The sequence below is a fragment of the Bos taurus genome, chromosome 25 (genome assembly GCF_002263795.3).
Source record: "Bos taurus isolate L1 Dominette 01449 registration number 42190680 breed Hereford chromosome 25, ARS-UCD2.0, whole genome shotgun sequence".
NCBI lineage: Eukaryota > Metazoa > Chordata > Mammalia > Artiodactyla > Bovidae > Bos > Bos taurus.
In genome coordinates, this window is record NC_037352.1 from 2,981,327 (window position 1) to 2,999,813 (window position 18,487).

Consider the following 18,487-nt stretch of genomic DNA (forward strand, 5'->3'; position numbering starts at 1 on the left):
TGGAGGCTCGCGTCCCATCCTGCTTTGCGGCCGGGGCGCGCGACTAAGAGCGTTCCTCCAGCGCGCCGGGCGGGACCAAGGCGGAGCGCGGCGCCAGAGGACCGCGCCCCGAGGTTAGGTAGGCGGCTCCCGGCGAAGTCTACTAAGTGTTGAGGAAGAGTCGAGGTGAGTTTCGGGCTCCGCCGCAGTTTGAAATTTGGGTGCACTACGGTTCACACGGGAAATGTATGCGGGTTCATTGGCGGCCCCTGAGAGCGCATCTGCCTCAGGAGCCGACAGGTAAACGGGGGCGCCAGACCTTCGGAGCCGAGGGACCGAGCGCGGGCTTCCTCCCGGAGACGCCTGCGAGCAGGTTGAGGCCCCGAACGGGCGGGGGCCGAGGTGAAGCGATGCCCGCCCTCTCCAGGCTCCCAGGTGCGCGTTGTTAGGATTTGAGGGGCTCGTGAAGCCGGAGAGGGTCGCCGCGGACTGAAGTCTGAGAGACCTTATAAGTCGTATTAAGGGTTCGAACTTCAACCTGGGGTCCCTGGGAGCCAACATAGATACTGTTTTTAAAGGGGTTTCTAGTTGCAGTGTGAAGGTTGCTCTGGAGAGGCAAGCCTGGAGGCCCATCAGGAGGCTGCGGTGATGCAGGCGAGAAATGAGGGCGTCCTGCGTTTAGGAGTTGAAGTTGGGGGAAAGGTGACATATTGAGGCGTTTGAATTGCCGTGACCAAATTAGTTGTTAATACTTGTGGGTTTCTGGAAAAGAATTTCTAAGTTTCTGGGAATGTGGTTTCGGTTACTGAAGTGACGAATACAGGAGGAGGAGGAGTTTTGTTGGCGAACTGATACAGTTAGGTTTGTTTGTTTGTTTAAGTTATAATTTACATATCATAAAATCCGCGCTCACAGTGTTGGTTATTAGTATATTCCCAAGATTGTGGAACCGTCACTTCAGTTCAGTTGCTCAGTCGTGTCCGACTCTTTGTGACCCCATGGACTGCAGCCCTCCAGGCTTCCCTGCCCGTCACCAACTCCTGGAGGGTACTCAGACTCATGTCTGTCCAATTGGTGATGCCATCCAACCAGCTCATCCTCTGACGTCCCCTTCTCCTCCCACCTTCAATCTTTCCCAGCATCAGGGTCTTTTCCAGTGAGTCAGTCCTTCACATCAGATCGCCAAAGGATTGGAGTTTCAGCTTCAGCATCAGTCCTTCCAGTGAATATTCAGGACTGATCTCCTTTAGGATGGACTGGTTGGATCTCCTGGCAGTCCAGGGGACTCTCAAGAGTCTTCTTCAACACCACAGTTCAAAAGCACAACTCTCACATCCATGCATGACTACTGGAAAAACCATATTTTTGACTAGATGGACCTTTGTTGGTAAAGTAATGTCTCCACTTTTTAATATGCTGTCTAGTTTGGTCATAGCTTTTCTTCAAAGGAGTAAGGTGTCTTTTAATTTCATGGCTGCAGGCACCATCTGCAGTGATTTTGGAGCCCAAGAAAATAAAGTCTCTCACTGTTTTCATTGTTTCCCCATCTGTTTGCCATGAAGTGATGGGACCAGATGCCATGATTTTAGTTTTCTGAATGTTGAGTTTTAAGCCAGCTTTTTCACTCGCCTCTTTCACTTTCATCAAGAGGCTCTTTAGTTAGTTGTTCTTCCTTTCTGCCATAAGGGTGGCCTCATCTGCATATCTGAGGTTATTGATATTTCTCCAGCAATCTTGATTCCAGCTTGTGCTTCATTCCACCTGATATTTCACATGATGTATTCTGCATATAAGTTAAATAAGCAAAGTGACAATATACAGCCTTGACGTCCTCCCTTCCCCATTTGGAAGCAGTCTGTTGTTCCATGTCCAGTTCTAACTGTTGCTTCTTGACCTGCATACAGATTTCTCAGGAGGCAGGTCAGGTGGTCTGGTATTCCTATCTCTCTAAGAATTTTCCAGTTTGTTGTGATCCACCCAGTTAAAGGCCTTGGCATAGTCAATAAAGCAGAAGTAGGTGTTTTTCTGGAACTCTCTTGCTTTTTTGATGATCCATGGATGTTGGCAATTTGATCTCTGGTTCCTCTGCCTTTTCTAAATCCAGCTTGTACATCTGGAAGTTCTCGGTTCATGTACTGTTTGAAGCCTAGTGTGAAGGATTTTGAGCATTACCTTGCTGGCATGTGAGATGAGTGCAATTGTGTGGTAGTTTGAGCATTCTTTGGTTATTGCTCTTCTTTGGGATCAAAATGAAAACTGACTTTTTCCATTCCTGTTGCCACTGCTGAGTTTTCCAAATTTGCTGGCATGTTGAGTGCAGCACTTTCACAGCATCATCTTTTAGGATTTGAAATAGCTTAGCTGGAATCCCATCACTTCCGCTAGCTTTGTTTGTAGTAATGCTTCCTAAGCTCACTTGACTTCACACTCTAGGATGTCTGGCTCTAGGTGAGTGACCAATGCCGTCTTGGTTATCCGGATCATCAAGACCTTTTTTTGTACAGTTTTTTGTATTCTTGCCACCTCTTCTTAGTATCTTCTGCTTCTATTAGGTCCTTACCGTTTCTGTCCTTTATTAAGCCCATCTTTGTATGAAATGTTCCCTTGGTGTCTCTAATTTTCTTGAAGAGATCTCTAGTCTTTCCCATTCTGTTGTTTTCCTCTATTATTTTTTTTTTGTATTGTTTACTTAAGAAGGCTTTCTTCTCTCTCCTTGCTATTCTTTGGAACTCTGCATTCAGATAGGTATTTCTTTCCTTTTCTCCTTTGCTTTTCGTTTTTCTTCTTTTCTCAGCTATTTGGAGGGCTCCTCAGACAACCGTTTTGCTTTTCTTTCTCTTGGGACTGTTTTGATCATGGCCTCCTGTACAGTGTCACTAACCTCTGTCCGTAGTTCTTTAGGCACTCTGTCAGATCTAATCCCTTGAATCTATTTGTCACTTTACCATATAATCATAAATTTGATTTAGGTCATACCTGAATGACCTAATGGTTTTTAGTACTTACTTTAAGTCTGAATTTTGCAGTAAGGACTTCATGGTCTGAGCTACTGTCAGCTCCAGGTCTTATTTTTGCTGACTGTTTAGAGCTTCTCCATCTTTGGCTGCAAAGATTATAATCAGTCTGATTTAGGTACTGACCATCTGGTGGTGTAGTGTGTAGTGTCATCATCTGTGGTTCAGCCTCTATCTTTACTCTCCTGCCGCTTGCCTTTCACCACACCCTCTACTTTCTTGAGAGCACCTTTGAGCTTGAACTGATTCCCTCTCTGTTGCAAATGAAATCAGTTCCTTTGGAGGAAATTAGGAGTCAGTGCTTTCTGGCCTATTTCTACCCCAGGCAAAAATCTGTAAGCCAGGGCTGTAGAGCTGTGGGTAGAACAGTGGTGAATTGCTCTCTGAGTGACATTCCACTGCTACTGCTGAGCACTCTGTGGGAGAGGGAAGGCAGCAGCCTGGGGGCCACTCAGCTCGCCTCTGGTGTGGATCTGCCACATTGTGAGCTGGGATGAGCATGGTCAGGGCCGCAGTACTCTCAGAATACCCAGCCCAAGAGAGGGCCTCCGTCCCATGAGTTAGGGGCTGGGCAGAATACGGGAGCCCCGCTCTCCCTTGATCACACTCAGATGGTGTGTGTATGTGTGTGTTAGTCGATCAGTCCTGTCTGACTCTTTGCTACCCCATGGACTGTAGCCTGCCAGACTCCTCTGTCCATGGAATTTTCCAGGCAAGGGTACTGGAGTGGGTTGTCATTTCCTTCTCCAGGGGATCTTCCCGACCCAGGGATCGAACCTGGATCTCCTACATTGTGAGCAAATGCTGTACCATCTGAGCTACCAGGGAAACGGGCAACTAGGCTTTTCAGATTGCCTTCTTTCACTTAGTAATGTGCATTTAAGGTTCTTGTATTCGTGTGTCTGTCTCTTGGAGACAGTGATTTGCCCTGTGTCCTCTTTACGGATCCAAGAAAAGTTGTTGATTTTCAGTCAGTTCAGCTTTTTACTACTTGTCAGGACAGAGTGGTGACTTCTGATCTCCTTACATGTGGAACTAGAAACCAGAAGTCCTGTTGCTGGTAGATAAGAAAGTAGTTGACCCTTGTCAATTAATCTTATATTTCCAACCTTGTCATAGTAATTTATTAGTTCGAGGAGGTTTTTTTGTTGTTGTTAATTCTTTGGTATTTTCTACATAGATAATTCATGTCATCTCTGTTTAAAGATTATTTTATTTCTTCCCTTTTGATCTGTGTAACTTTTATCTCCTTTTCTTGTCGTATTACCTAGGACTTCCAGTATGATGATGTGTGGGAGTGGTGGATAGACATTCTTACCTTCTTCCTGATCTTAGTGAGAAAGCATCTAATTTCTCCCATTAAGTATACTGTTAGCTGTATGGTTTTTCATTGTGATAAAATATATGTAATATAAACTTTACAATTTCAACCATTTTTAAGTGTACAGTTCAGTGACATTAAATGCTTTCACGTTGTTGTACAACCATCACCACAACCCACACACTATCCATTTTCAGAACTTTCTCATCATTCTGTTCTTTTGGGTACCTTGGAGTGAAGTTGCTGGATCATAGTAATTCTGTGTAATTTTTTTGAAGAATCTCAATACTGTCTTCTGCTGTGGCTGTACCATTTTGCATCCCTATCAGAGGTGCATAAGGATTCCAGTTTCTCCACATCCTTATAAAACTTATAATTTTAAAATATAGTAGCCATTCTAATGGGAAGGTAGTGATAGTTTATCACAGTTTTGATTTGCAGTTCTCTCCTGATTAATGATAGTCATCATTTTTCATGTGTTTATGGATTATTTGCTTATCTTTGGAGAAATGTCTATTCAAGTTCTTTGCCCATTACAAAAAGCTTTTTTCTTTTCCCATTTAAAAAATTTGGTTGTTTTTTGTTGTTGAGTTGTAGGAGTTCTCTATATATTCCGAATACCAGACTCTAATGGGATAAATGATTTCCAGGTATTTTCTCCTATTTTGTGGTTGTCTTTTCAGTTTTGTGATGGGTCCTTTGCACAAAAGTTTCTAATTTTAATGAAATCTAATTTAGCTGTATTTTGTTTTGTTGGTGATTTTGGTGTCATATCCAAGAAATCCTTGCCAGTCCCGAAGTTGTGCAGTTTGTGCATCTGTCTTTATGCTGGTATCACGCTGTTGTTGATTACTGTAGCTTTGGACAAAGTTTTGAAATCAGGGAGTGTGAGACCTCCAACTTTATCCTTTTTCAAGGTGGTTTTGAATACTTTGGCGGGGCGGGGGAGTTCCTTTGATAATCCATATGGAAAACCATAAGATAGGATTTTCTATTTCTGTGAAAAAAAAAGTCACAGAGATTTTGATAGGGATTGCATAAATAAGTAGATCACTTTGGGTGGTGCAGGCCTGGTGTGCTACAATTCATGGGGTCGCAAGGAGTCGGGCACGACTGAGCGACTGAACTGAGCTGAGCATCTGACTAAAGCTTCCAGCCCGTGGGTATGCCGTCTTTCTGTGTCTCGGTGTGTTCTTTTTCAATTGCTTTTAGCAATGATGCTTTACTTCTCAGTGTGTTAAGTCTTTCACTTTCTTGGTTAAATTTATTCCCAAGTACTTTAAATCTTTTTGATGTTATTTTAGTGGAATTGTTTTCTTAATTTCCTTTTAGGATTGTTCATTGTTAGTGTGTAGAAATACAACTGGTCTCTCTTTTTCTTTTCTTTGTTTATTGATGCTATACTCTTCTATTATTTCCTTTCTCCTGCTAGCTTTGGTTTAGTTGCTCTTCTTCTCTTATTTCCTTAAAGTGTAAGTTAGACTATCACTTTGATACTTTTCTTCTTTTTTAATGGAAACATTCATAGCTGTGAATTTCCCTCTTAGCACTGCTTTTGCTGCATCCCAGGGTTCTGGTGTGTGTGTGTTCATTGGTCTCGGTGTGCTTTCTAATTTTTCTTGTGATTTCCTTTTTGACCTGTTGGTTGTATGAGAGCATGTCGTTTAACTTCCACATATTGTGGATTTTCCAGTTTTCTTTATCCATTCACCCTTCAGTGGACATCTAGGTTGCTTCCGTGTCCTGACTATTGTAAATAGTGCTTCAGTGAACATTGGGGTACTTGTCTTTTTGAATTGTGTTTTTGTCAGTGTGTATGCCCACTAGTAGGATTGCTGGGTCATAGGATAGTTTTAGTCTTAGTTTTTTAAGTAATCTTCCTACTGTTCTCCATAGTGGCTGCATCAATTTACATTCCCACCAACCACATCCTCTCTGTCATTTACTGTTTGTAGATTTTTTTGATGATGACCATTTTGACTGGTGTGAGATGATACCTCATTGTAGTTTTGATTTGCATTTCTTTAATAATGACTGACTGATGTTGAGCATCTTTTCATGTGTCGATCGGCCTTTAGTTGATTTTTTGTAGTGATACATTTTTGTGTACATTTTTGTAGTGATCATATGGGAAAGGAGTACATCAAGGCTGTATATTGTCACCCTCCTTATTTAACGTATATGCAGTGTACATCATGTGAAATACCAGGCTGGAGGAAGCAGAAGCTTCATTTCTGGGAGAAATATCAATAACCTCAGATATGCAGATGACACCACCCTTATGGCAGAAAATGAAAAAGAACTAAAGAGCCTCCTTGTCCTTTTTCTGGGATTCCAATTCGTGTACATTGGATTGCTTGTTGGTGTTTGATGCCTTTTTTTCCTCGATGCCCTTTCTTTGAACAGTTTTCAGTTGCTGTTTTTGAGTTGTATGATCTTTTTCAGTGTTGATCTGCTGTTCATCCCAGACTGTGTGTTTTATATTTCAGTTATTATTATCATCTCTAGAAGTTCCATTTAGGCCTTTTTATATTTTCCGTTTCTCTCATTATGGTCATATTCCCTCTACTTTCCTGAGTATATGAAGCATGTGCTTGTCTGATAATTCCTTTATATCTGTCACTTCTAGGTCAGTTGTTGTTGATTGCTTTTTCTTATGGTCATAAGCCATATTTTCTTCTTTTTCACATGCCTGGTCTGTCCGCCCTTCATTGCCTGCTTGTGATAGTGGAGCGTTACCCTCCTTGCCAGCTAGCCTGATGCCAGCCTTTGTCATTGGAGGGGCTGAAGGAGAAAGGGCCTGTGTCTGGTGCTTTGCTCTTTGCTCATTCCTGTTCTGTGACATTGGCATAGCCCTAAAGAGCTTCTGTGGCACCTTCCAGGCACTGTCCTAGCGACCAACTCAGCAGCACTCGCCTGAGAGCCAGTGATGAGGCTCTTCATATATTTGAAAGGGGACAGGCACTGCCAGGCATGTTCCGCGGGTACCTGAGTTGGTCTCCTGGCAGCTTTCTGGTGAGTTCGTCAGCCCCTCCACCCTGGGGGCTTTGCAGAACTCTCTGCAGACAGCTTCCGGGCTGATTGTGTTGGCAGCGTCTCAGATGGTTCTCAGCCTGGTGAACTGCACCATCCCGTAAACTGCTGTCTCCCAGCTCTGAATCCTCTCTGCACCCTAGAGTATTTTGTACCTTTGGGTTCATTTTAGTCAGTTCCTGTAAATAGTTAATAGCTCTTTATGCTAAACTCCCCTTGTTTAAAATACCTTGTGGTTTCTGTCCCCTGACCAATAGACCTGCCCATTTCCTTATTGGATACTAGACATTATGTATTTATGTTGTTTTGTCGTATTCCTTCAAATAGTATTTATCTTGGTCTGGCATGCAGTTAAGTTTCTTGTCATCAGTTGATCCTTTAGAGAACTGCTCCTGAGCTGTGTTAGGGTGATCCAGAGCTGCCTGTGGTGTACAGATAATTTGGCCTCATTACTGAAGGTGAAGCCCTTCTGGGGATGCCAGGCAGTACTGTGTGAATGAGGGAGCCGTTCCCTGGTGGCTTGTGGGGGCACAGTTTATTCTCGTTTCTGTGTGAGCTCTGGAGGTTGTTCTGTCCGCTCCTCTCCAGGCATTCTTGTTCCAGCCTCCTCACAGTTTTTCTCACACAGCTGCAAACTTGTCTTTAGCTGAAGACTTGAGGGGGTGCTCTGTAGATCCTGGAGCTCTGTTTTCTTTACAGTCCCTGCTCCCCGATATTCTGTTCCACACATTCTAGCCACCTGGGCCTCCCTGACCTCCCGGGTGTCTCCTCCACTCACAGGACAGCTGGGTCTGTGTTTCCCTTCCCTGTAGCCTGGAGCCCACACCGGCTGTGGCTGGTCACAGAGCCCATAGTTCCCTGGAGGTCCAGTGGGGAAGACTTGACACAGTCACTGCCATGGACCTGGGTTCACTCCCTGGTCAGGGAACTGAGATCCCTCAAGCTGCAGGGGTGCCCCACACGTGCCCTCCCACCCCAAACCACTGGGCCCCGTGTCTTGGTTTCCCTTCTCTCTTGGATCCTTGTCTTGCACTTTCCCATTGGCTGAAAACACATCACACCACCTCTTGCCTGGTTTTCTCATTGTTTAGGGGCCCCTCTTACTCTGTCTTGAATAAAGTGAGTAAAGCATACAAATGAAGCAGCCTGTCAGGAGCTTGATGAAATTTCAGGACAGCTAGGTGTCCTATCGCTCAGCTGACATTATTAACGCTCCCTTTTCCCTTCTTTTTAAACTAGTCACATGTGAATGGGACCAGCGAGATAGCACAGGCTGAGGGAGTGACACAGTGGCAGCTTGGTTCGTTCCTGCAGCAGATTTGCATTTCAGCATCTTCCTGTGCTGTGTCATTTGTGGGCTGAGGCTCCTGCGAAGATCAGTGTCTCCTCATAGGAGCCCAAGTGAGGAAACAACTGGTTATCGAGGCATTTGCACAGGCCTCCTCCTCGGCCTACTACGACTTCAGCAGTCTTTGGGCAGTGGGGACCTGGACCGACAAGGCCACCCACCTCAGGCCACTCTGGCTTTGGCTGGAGTGAGCCGGACTGGACTCATTCCTGGTCTCCTGGGGTCATTGCTGCTCCTGCCTGAGACCCTGTCCCTTGACCCGCGACTATGCTTTTATGCAGGCCCTGGGGAAGGCGTCTGGAAAGCCAGCCTCACAGGTAAGTGGACGTGTTTTCTAAGCTGGTATAGACAGGGGGTACGATCAGTGCCACTGCCCAGAGCCCTGGAGTTCCCGAGGAGGCGGACATCTCTGCCAGGCTGAGGAGCCTGGCCCAGTGCAGAAGCCTGTTCCTTTACTCAGTCATCTGGGAGGACCACGTTGGGTTCCTCTTGTGTGAGATGCTCGCACTTAAATGGGCTGAAGAGGCTGGAGCAACTAAAGCCCTGGTTCTGTCCAGCAGGCCGCTGACTGTCCTTCATCTCTTCACTCAGCCAGGCCGCGCTCAGGTGCTGCTGCGTTGGCCCCAGTGGCATGAGGCTGACCGTACAGCGGGTGTTGGATGTGACTGTGGGCAGGAGAAAGTGAGCAGGGTGGAGGAGACGGTGGTGGGGCAAAGCCTGCTGCTGAGTGGGGTGCGTGGTGGGTGGCGTCTGGGCAGAGGCTCGAGTTAAGGGAGGGACAGGCCCTGCGGTCTGGGGGTAGGAGCAGAGCAGAGGCCCTGACGCAGGAGCCCCGGGACAGCTGTGTGGAGACCGTCAGTATGAAACCCTCTAGTGTCTGTAGAGAAGCCCCAGGCTGGTCCCGGGGGGGAAGCACTCAGGTACTCAGAGTTTTCAGAAAATAGCATCGCTTACCTGGCCCAGAGTCCCCAGAGAGGAAAGAGGCTCAGAGTTAGCTGCCTGCAGGCCCCAAGGCCCCTTCTCTAGGAGCGAGGTGGGGAACCTCAGCTCAGGACAGGTGCTGCCGCTCTCTGAGGGGCCGCAGGACAGCCCATAGGGCACAGCATTGCTGCGTCCTTGCCCTGCGCCGTCTTCACCTTTAGGACTGGGGTGATGAGAACAAATACTCTAGGTTTCAAACAGGATACAGAGATCTTCAGTCCCAAAGACTTGGTTGGGCAGAGAGGATGGTCTGTTTCCTTCTGATCGTCTCTCATTGGCTTGCTTTTCTCTTGCTTTTTAGCTCAGAGATGTCCACGCACAGCCTGCTAGTCAGACCAGCTTGCCTAGTTACCCACCAGAGCCTCCAGCTCTCTACTTCAGTGACGCCTTCCAGGTAACAGACAGACTGCTCCCGGCTATGGAACTGCTCCCAGCAGACCGGTCCTGCTGCAGACTCGAGGCACCTGCTCAAAGGACTGGAGCGCTGCCCTGGGGCCCGCAACGCAGAGGGGAGCTTGCAGAGCTGAGTCTGCTTCCTCTACCAGCACTCTTGGGGGCTGGGCAGGGGCAGCTGCCCAGAGGCAGAGAACCCAGCAGAGCCGCAGGTAATCTTGTGGGGTTGGGGAGACTGAGCTCTGGGGGCTTGGGAGCTGCGGAGGCAGTGGGACCTGAGGGTGGAGATCCCTGAGAGGGAGGAGGCCAGAGAGGCAGAAGGTGCGTATGGAGCACAGCTGGGTCTTCGGCAGTTTCATGGTGCCAGGAAGAGTTGAGAGCCTGCCAGGAGGAACAGCCCAAAAAATGCCAGTCTCTCCGCTCAGACCTTGGGTGGCCGGCCCCCTCCACTGCCCCCTGGAGGGAGACCCCGTCCCGGCCTCTCCCGTCTGTGACACATAGCGCCTGACTCTGCGTCTAGTCGCTACGTACCCTGATAAATGGGACAGAAAGGAAAAAGTGAGAGACCCACAGAAGACTAAGATGCTGGAGTTGGCGGACATAGAGTTTAAAATAACTGATTAACATTGAAACAGGCAAGATGGAGAGTTTCACAGAGAATTAGAATTCATAAAAGATTGAAAATTCTAAAAGAGAAAAAGTACAATAACAAATTTAAAATTCAGTTAGGTGGATTTAAAAGTAGATGAGAGACAGCTGAAGAAAGGACCAGTGAGCTGAAAGATAAATCAGTAGAAAATCTCTCTGCAGACCCTGCCATGACCGGCTCCTACTGCCCACACTGTCCTGGACTCTGAACCCTTCTGGAGACCCGCTGGATCGGGGGAGAGCCTGCTGAGGAGGCGTTCTGTGCTTGGGAGAGACTGAGGGGGCTTGGGGGTTTGGGGGACGCTCTTCACTCAGCCTTGTTGGAAATGTTACCAGCTTACTGGGAGTCTAGTCAGTAGAGCTCTGTGACTCTAGTTAAATCTTTCAGGGCCTCAGGCATCAGGAACCTGAGCCTGTTTGTTCATGGGCTCAGGCTAAAGGCATGCCAGTCTTCACAGCACACACCCTGGAAAATGCCTCTGGTAGGATGAGGAGCCAGGGGAGGCTTGTCTGTGACGTGCAGAAGGTGCGCACGTTGGCACTCAGGCCGGTGGGCCATGGAGCCCAGGTGTGGCCTGTGGCAGTGGCACAGTGGGCACTGGCGTAGCTGGGTGAGGGGGCAGGGTGGGGCTGTGCTGAGCGTGACTCTGAAACTGTTGTGGATTATAGCAATTCATGCACATGCAGTTCTGAGAAACTTTCCATCCTGGGTTAATGGTTTCCTTATAATGAACAGAAATAAATTCATGAGGGACGGTGAGCTAAGGTGGGGTCATGGGCCAAGGCCAGTGGCTGAGCTGAGTGATGACTGCTGACCTACACCGTCTGTTGGACCCTGATTAGAGTGGTGTCCCAATAGAGACACTGACCATCTCGGGTAAAAGACGGAAGCCTTCGTCCTCCAGAATGCTGGCTTGGGGCCAGCGAATACCCCTCTTGAGGGGAGTGAAGGATCCACGTCAGATCTGGCTGAGGGCAGGCGCAACAGCCACTGGCTCCTGGGAGCTTCTGATCGGTCCAGGCCGAGTGTCCAGAAGCCGCCTGGACGCCCTGCAGTGTCCCCTGTGCTTCAGGACAGGAGGCCTTGCCGGGTTCTCTCGGGGGGGCTCCGTGAGGAGGGGACGTTCTCTCGTGTGGGAGGTGGGGCAGGCGAGCTCAGGGCCTCTACCATTCAGGCATCTTTCAGGGATGAGACAGACGAGGTCCCTGCTCCTGTGCAGCTTATGTTCTGTTAATAGTGCGGAGGCTGGCCTTCAGTGAGTGTAAGCAGGTAAGAGCAAACACACTGAAAGAAAAGCAGTGATAAGGGTCATGGAAAAGGTGACAGTGGGGCCATGCTGGTGGAGGGTCAGGTCGGGGAGGGCGGCCTCCCTGGGGCGGGGCCGTGAGTGGAACCTGGGCAGCCCTGGGGGCAAAGTGGGGCCCTGAGCTCGCATCGCCTAGCCCCGGTAGGCGCCTGCTTTCCCCTAAAGGACAGGAGGAACCCATGACAGAGTCTAAGGGGAATAGGGTGATCTGATGACAAGATGCGTGGGTGCTGTGTGGAGACTGGACTGTGGGGAGAGTTTCTGGGAGCGGGGAGACCAGTGGGCGCGTTTGCTTGTGTTCAGGGAAGGGCAGGCACGGGCGCTGCAGAACCAGAGCGGGTGGAGCCGAGGGAAGGCAGGGACTCAGGTGAGCCTGAGGCGTCTGGGCAGGCGAGGGCCATCGTGGGAGGGGGCACCCCCATTGTGTGTGTTAGAGGGTCCCAGACTCTCAGAGTACCCCTAGTTAAGGTCAGTAAATATTTTAAGGGACCCACAGGCCAAAGAAGTAACATTTTTAAATAGTTAAGTCCATACAGTTTAAGTATAGTATTTATATCCTAACAACTTATAATAGACATTTGGAAAATAATGTAAACGTAATTTTTTTTCATTGCATTTTTAAGTAACCGTAATTACTTAGGAGTGGAACGTTTGCCTTTCAGGCTCTTCTTGAATTTTGGAATCAGACTGGACATGCTTACCCTTGTTGCCTTTTCCATATTGACTTACGCAGTAATTGCCTTTACTGTAACTGCCAGAAACCTAGCTTTGCAGACATGAAACCACACAAAGCAACGTAGCAAGATGTCATGTTGAAGCGCCGGAGTGTTGAGATGTCTAGTATCACTGTTTCCCCAAAAGTAAAACGCATCCTGTTGTGCCTGCAGGTCGCTGCGGGCGCCTCCGTGCCCTGTTGCCTCGTGCGCTTCTTGTCCCTGGGCCTGAGGACCTTCGTCTCCTGGGCCACATGCTGGTGTGCAGGTCACGCCCCTCCACCCCCAAGTTCTTGGGGGCACTCACTGGGTCTTTTTTTTTGGCTGCATGTCTTAGTTAGCATGCAGGATCTTTTCGTTTCGGCACGTGGGATCTTGTTTAGGGATCCAACCAGGACCTCTACGTGGGGAGCGTGGAGTTTTAGCCACTACACCACCAGGGAAGTGGTGGTTTAGGATAGGATGAAGCTTTAAGATGTGAGATGATCTTTTTGTTCTATCTGTTGATCCTTAAGACAAAGTTAAGAGGAAAACAGTGATGGATTTATCCCCGTTTTATTTAGAGTCGAAGATATTGAGGTTCAGAGTGGTCAAAGGTGCAGTGGGTGAGACTGGACTGGGCCCCACACCCCTGACTCTTGGCTGGGCTCTTCCCGGGCTGAGCTGCCTGCCTCTCTTGTGGGCCTAACTTAGGGCCGCTGGTGTGGCAGCAGAGTTGGGCACTTGGTGCAAGTGAGGCCATAGTCGGGACCTTTTCTCTGGCAGGTTGGTGAGGGAGGGCAGCTCCTTGGCACGTACGGGGCAGTGTTTGGTTGATGGGGTGCCTGTGTCCCTGAAAACTGGGCGGGGGGTCCAGGTACCCTCTGTGTGAGCCACGGCTGTGCCACCTACTGGTTTATTCCCGTGCTCCCCTCAAAGATGTGCACCTGTGTGTCCATGGAAGAAATCCATGGAAGGCAGGCACCTATTCTGGATGCATTGATGGACTTGGTTAGTGGTTAGAATCTTGATTTTGATCCTCTTGCAGTCTTAAACTGTTTAAAAAAATTTTAAACAGGAGAGTCAGCAGTCCAACCTTAGCAAAAGGCTGCAGGGGGCGGGTCCTGGCAGCCTGAGGGCAAGGCCACGTGACCCTGCGTTGTAGATGCCGTTTCAAGCTGACTAGCACTCCTGCTGACTGCCAGAGCTGTCCATCAGCATGTTCTCATTACTTCAGGGGGTTCTGGTCTTGGTTTACTTCGAGTTGTTTTTAATCCCCCGTGTCCTCCTTCATGACACTTCTGTGATTTTGACCTTGGTCCTTGAAGACTGCTCTTCTCAGACTACTCCTGCTCCCTGAACCCCAGTCCCCTGTGGCCCTGCACACACAAACCCCACACGCCCGCCACAGCAAGGCCTTTCCATTCCAGGGAGGGACCCAGCCTTCCTACTTGCAGGGCTGTTGTTGGAGACCACAGCCTCTCCCTAACGGGGCAGAGCCGCCATTGATGGGGTGATGGGCTAAATAATGCCACCCTGCCTCTGATACATCCATGTCCTAATCCCTGGAAACATCACACAGCCAAAAAGGATCTCATAATACGGAGATGGTCCCAGATTATTTGGGAGGACCCTACACTCACTCACCTACTTCTCTGAGGAGGAAGAACCGACACAGAAGGCAGTGAACTGATGCAGCCACAGCCAAGGACACCAGGAGCCTCCAGAAGCTGAAGAGGGCGAAAGGGCCTCCCAGAACCTCCGGAGGGTGTGCAGCCTGTGACACTTGATTTCAGCTCAGTGAAGTGATTTGGATCTCTGACCTCTGAAATTATTAGACAATAAGTTTCTATAGTTTTAAGCCATCAAGTTTGTGGTGACTTGTTGCAGTAGCCACAGGAAGTGAATACAAATGGGAAGGAAAGCAAAGGATTCCAAGAAGAAATGACTGGACCCAAGGCCTGACCCTGATCTGCTGCCTTTCCGTGTTCTTGTGACCTGCTCCTGTCACCTGCACCTGGACACACAGGCTCTCCATTGCTAGCAGTTAAGGTGGGCTCTGCAGCCCCTGCCCCTTCCTGGTGCCCACCACCCTGAAGCCCCCACAGGGAAAGGTCGGGAAGTGGGGCTGGAGTTGGGGAGAGAGGGTTTTCTGGAACAGAGCCACCGCCATGGGCTCCATTCGCAACAGGCACAGTTGAGCTTTGTGCTGGCGCCAAGGTCACCTCAGATCCTGCAACCGGAATGTTGCTGGGGCCCTGCCCTTCAGGGCACCTGCTCCCCATCCCTGGGAGAGCAACATGTGCAAAAGCCAAAGAGCCTTTGGCTGTATTGAATGACTTTTTAAAATCAAGTGCAAATATCATCAGGTGCTTTTTACAGAAGCAAGGACCTGTGCCTCTCAAAATAAACACATGCCAGTCACCCACCTGCTGAGAAAGGCACACAGGCAGGGCTATTGTTCCACGTCCTCCAGGTGATGCCCTGGGAAAGGGCACAGCTGCCTGAACCTTTAAAACCCCAGGTGGGATGAACATTCCTGTGTAGAGCTGTAGCAGCTCCCGCTTGTGTTTCGCTTTGTATTAATTTAAGCAGCCAAAGGAGAAAATTGGTACTGAAGAATACCAGTTCTTGGCAGAATTCTTTGTGAAAGGTTTCAGGTGAGTGTGCCCGGTGCCCCAAGGGCTGGGTGACTTGTGGCCCATAGGTGGACGCCCGACCGTGAGAACCCTAGCCAGTCCCGTGGAGGGAGTGTCTGGAGCACGAAGGGCAGTGAGCTGGCACTGCACTGCCAGGGGTTTCCTGGGCTGGCGACCCTCGTGGAGCTCATCTACTGGTGGGTGAGGGGTGAGGAGATCTAGGGCCCATTACGTGGACCTAAGCATCTGGCTCTTGCCCTCGTCTGTTTCTGTCCAGCTGGGCTCAGGGAGGAAAGGGTGCCCAGTCTGCTGCTCCAGCCCACTTGTGGCTCTACCTCTTGCTCCAGGATGAGGGGCACCAGGCTGATGGGGCTGCTGCTCGCCCTCGCTGGTCTGCTGCAGCTGGGCTTGTCCCTGAAGATAGCAGCCTTCAACATCCGCACCTTTGGGGAGACCAAGATGTCCAATGCTACGCTCGCCAGCTACATTGTTCGGGTAGGTCCAGATCTGTCCCCAGGGCCCTCAGGGTGGGGAAGCTGGAAGTGGGCCATCTAACAGGCCCTGGGAATCCTGGGCCGGTGGTCAGTCCTGAGGGTGACTGGCAGCGGTGGTAATGGGGGGGCATCAAGGTCTCAGCCCACCTGTCAGTCAGGGGGACGAGCCCTTGTTATTGCCATGCTGTTCATGGCTGGTATTAGGGTCCCAGGCTAGGCTGTGACAGGGAGTGTCCGGGGTGGGGGCAGCAGCTCAGCCCCGGGACCCACAGCAGGCAGGCTCGGACACATGGGTCTCCGCCTGCCTGCTCAGCAACATTCTGGCCTTGTCCCCAGATCGTGCGTCGTTACGACATCGTCCTCATCCAGGAGGTCAGAGACAGCCACCTGGTGGCTGTGGGGAAGCTCCTGGACTATCTCAACCAGTGGGTGAAGTGGGGTCCCAGGAGGCCGGGGGGGGCGGGGAGGGGGACGATGGCAACTGTCTCTTCCCGGGCACGGTGCCAGGTCAGCCTGGCCGTAGGGACACAGGTGTTGGGTAGGTCCCTGGGACTTGCCCTACCACCAACTTCTGACTGGGACCTTTGTCTCCTCAATCCAGGGATGACCCAAACACCTACCACTATGTGGTCAGTGAGCCGCTGGGCCGCAACAGCTACAAGGAGCGCTACCTCTTTCTGTTCAGGTAACATTGCAGGCTTCCGCCTCACGAGCACACGGGAGGCTGCAATGTCGCCTAGAGCCCGTGGGCCCTCCCCTCAGGTTTGAGGGCAAGAACTGGGGCCCCCAGAGCAGGGGTCTGAGCTGGGCTGTGCCCCTTGAGGCCTCAGCCCATGCAGAGGCAGGAGGCCTTGGTGGGAGCTCTGTGCCAGTGGGTCTGCGTGGTGTCTGAGCCCAGGCTGACCACCCTCCGGCCTGGCCTTCTGCAGACCCAACAAGGTGTCCGTGCTGGACACCTACCAGTACGACGACGGCTGCGAGTCCTGCGGGAACGACAGCTTCAGCCGGGAGCCCGCTGTGGTCAAGTTCTCATCCCACTCCACCAGTGAGTGCGCCCACCCCGGACACGCTGGTCTTGTGCTGCACCCCACAGCCCCTTTGGTCTTACACTGAAGTTACTTAGGAAGACGTCCACACTTGGGGGGTGTCTCAGTTGTCCTCTACCCCAGCCAACATCCACTCTGCTGTCTCCACAGAGGTCAAGGAATTTGCCATTGTTGCCCTGCACTCGGCCCCATCGGACGCAGTGGCTGAGATTAATTCTCTCTACGATGTCTACCTGGATGTCCAGCAGAAGTGGCACTTGAACGTGAGCCCTCCCCGCTGCCCCCGCCTTGGGCTCTGGGGGCCTCCATCGTGCATCGTGCCCTGGGCCAACCCATGGCTGTCTCCTGGCAGGATGTCATGTTGATGGGCGATTTCAATGCTGACTGCAGCTACGTGACCTCCTCGCAGTGGTCATCCATCCGCCTGCGTACGAGCTCCACCTTCCAGTGGCTGATTCCTGACAGTGCCGACACCACGGCTACGTCCACGAACTGCGCCTATGACAGGTGAGCGGGGTGCCTCTGCGACTAGCTTCAGAAGTGCTTCCCAAGACCGGACACTCACCCTCCTGACTTAGGAAAGGCATTTCTTAGTTTTGGGTTGGAGCACATTTAGGGAGAATACGACACTGGCAGATAATGGAGGTTGGTCAGCGGTGTGCAGTTTGGGGCAACATTGAGCCGGGGCCCAACCAACTCCACAGTGGCATTTAAGCGTGGTTGGTGTTGTGTGACAAGTGCAGATTGTCACACCCTGGGCTCTTGTGTCTGCTACTGTAGGATCGTGGTCGCAGGGTCTCTGCTCCAGAGTTCTGTGGTTCCTGGCTCGGCCGCTCCCTTTGACTTCCAAGCTGCATACGGACTGAGCAATGAGATGGTAAGTATCTTTCCTGGACACACTGCTTTTTTTGTTGACTTGAGAAAACCAATGGCTCTGGGCCAGTCCTGACCCACCTCAGGCGCACGACCATAGACGACTAGGTGTCTGGGGTCCCTGCGCTCACTGCTGTCTTCCCACAGGCCCTGGCCATCAGTGACCATTACCCGGTGGAGGTGACGCTGACATAAGTCCCTTCTGGGGTCCAGAACCTCTGCCCCACGCTGGGAGCTGAAGACAACAACTGACCCGTCACAGTTAAGAGCGGAGGGCGGAGCTTAAGGAACCCAGTGCCGTTCGTCCCCGTGTGCCCTCAACTACCCCACAGCAGCTGGAATTTGAGGAGAGGGATGGAAGGTAGGCTTTTCCTCACCTGGCCCACTTCCATTGTAAGTGTGGCGGTCGTGTCACCAGAGCACCCCACTTTCTCAGTCTGGAAAGAAAGTCTAAAACTAAGAAATGCCTTTTAATTTAAATAAAGCTCAAAAGGGGGTGTTGTCATTCACGCACCCAGTCGTTCCTGTGTGTGTCCCTACTCCCTAGTGACTGGCTGCAGGCCGCCTTGCCCCACGGTTGCGTCTGTCCCCTTGTCTGCGGCCATCAGTGTCGCTCCAGGGCCTTGACAAGCAGCTGGTTCAGGCGTCCAACCATGGGTCGAGGGTCGTCGATGAGTCCCGCTGTGATCATGGCGTTCTCGTAGATCTGAAAGGCAGGG

At 50.5% G+C, this 18,487-nt stretch overlaps 2 protein-coding genes and 1 non-coding gene across 11 annotated transcripts in view; 2 read left to right on the plus strand and 1 right to left on the minus strand.

The window, feature by feature from the left end:
* Positions 1–26: 26 nt before the first annotated feature.
* Positions 27–18,281, plus strand: DNASE1 (deoxyribonuclease 1). Of its 8 annotated transcripts, none has more exons than XM_059881158.1 (12): positions 27–165; positions 8,587–9,012; positions 9,978–10,281; positions 10,880–15,552; positions 15,703–15,850; positions 16,186–16,274; positions 16,451–16,534; positions 16,779–16,894; positions 17,046–17,158; positions 17,248–17,402; positions 17,676–17,772; positions 17,916–18,281. In XM_059881158.1, the coding sequence occupies exons 5-12, from the start codon at positions 15,704–15,706 to the stop codon at positions 17,961–17,963; spliced, it is 849 nt and encodes a 282-aa protein (XP_059737141.1). In that variant the 5' UTR covers positions 27–165; positions 8,587–9,012; positions 9,978–10,281; positions 10,880–15,552; position 15,703; the 3' UTR covers positions 17,964–18,281.
* Positions 11,469–11,544, plus strand: MIR2383 (microRNA mir-2383). Its single transcript, NR_031246.1, has one exon. It is a non-coding gene; the product is annotated as a microRNA mir-2383 (primary transcript).
* Positions 18,220–18,487, minus strand: part of TRAP1 (TNF receptor associated protein 1) — a 49,165-nt gene continuing 48,897 nt past the window's right edge. For both annotated transcript variants that reach the window (NM_001038675.2, XM_024984824.2), the window contains one exon: positions 18,220–18,474. In NM_001038675.2, the coding sequence (NP_001033764.1) occupies positions 18,373–18,474 (102 nt within the window). In that variant the 3' untranslated portion in view covers positions 18,220–18,372. The remainder of the gene's footprint in view (positions 18,475–18,487) is intronic.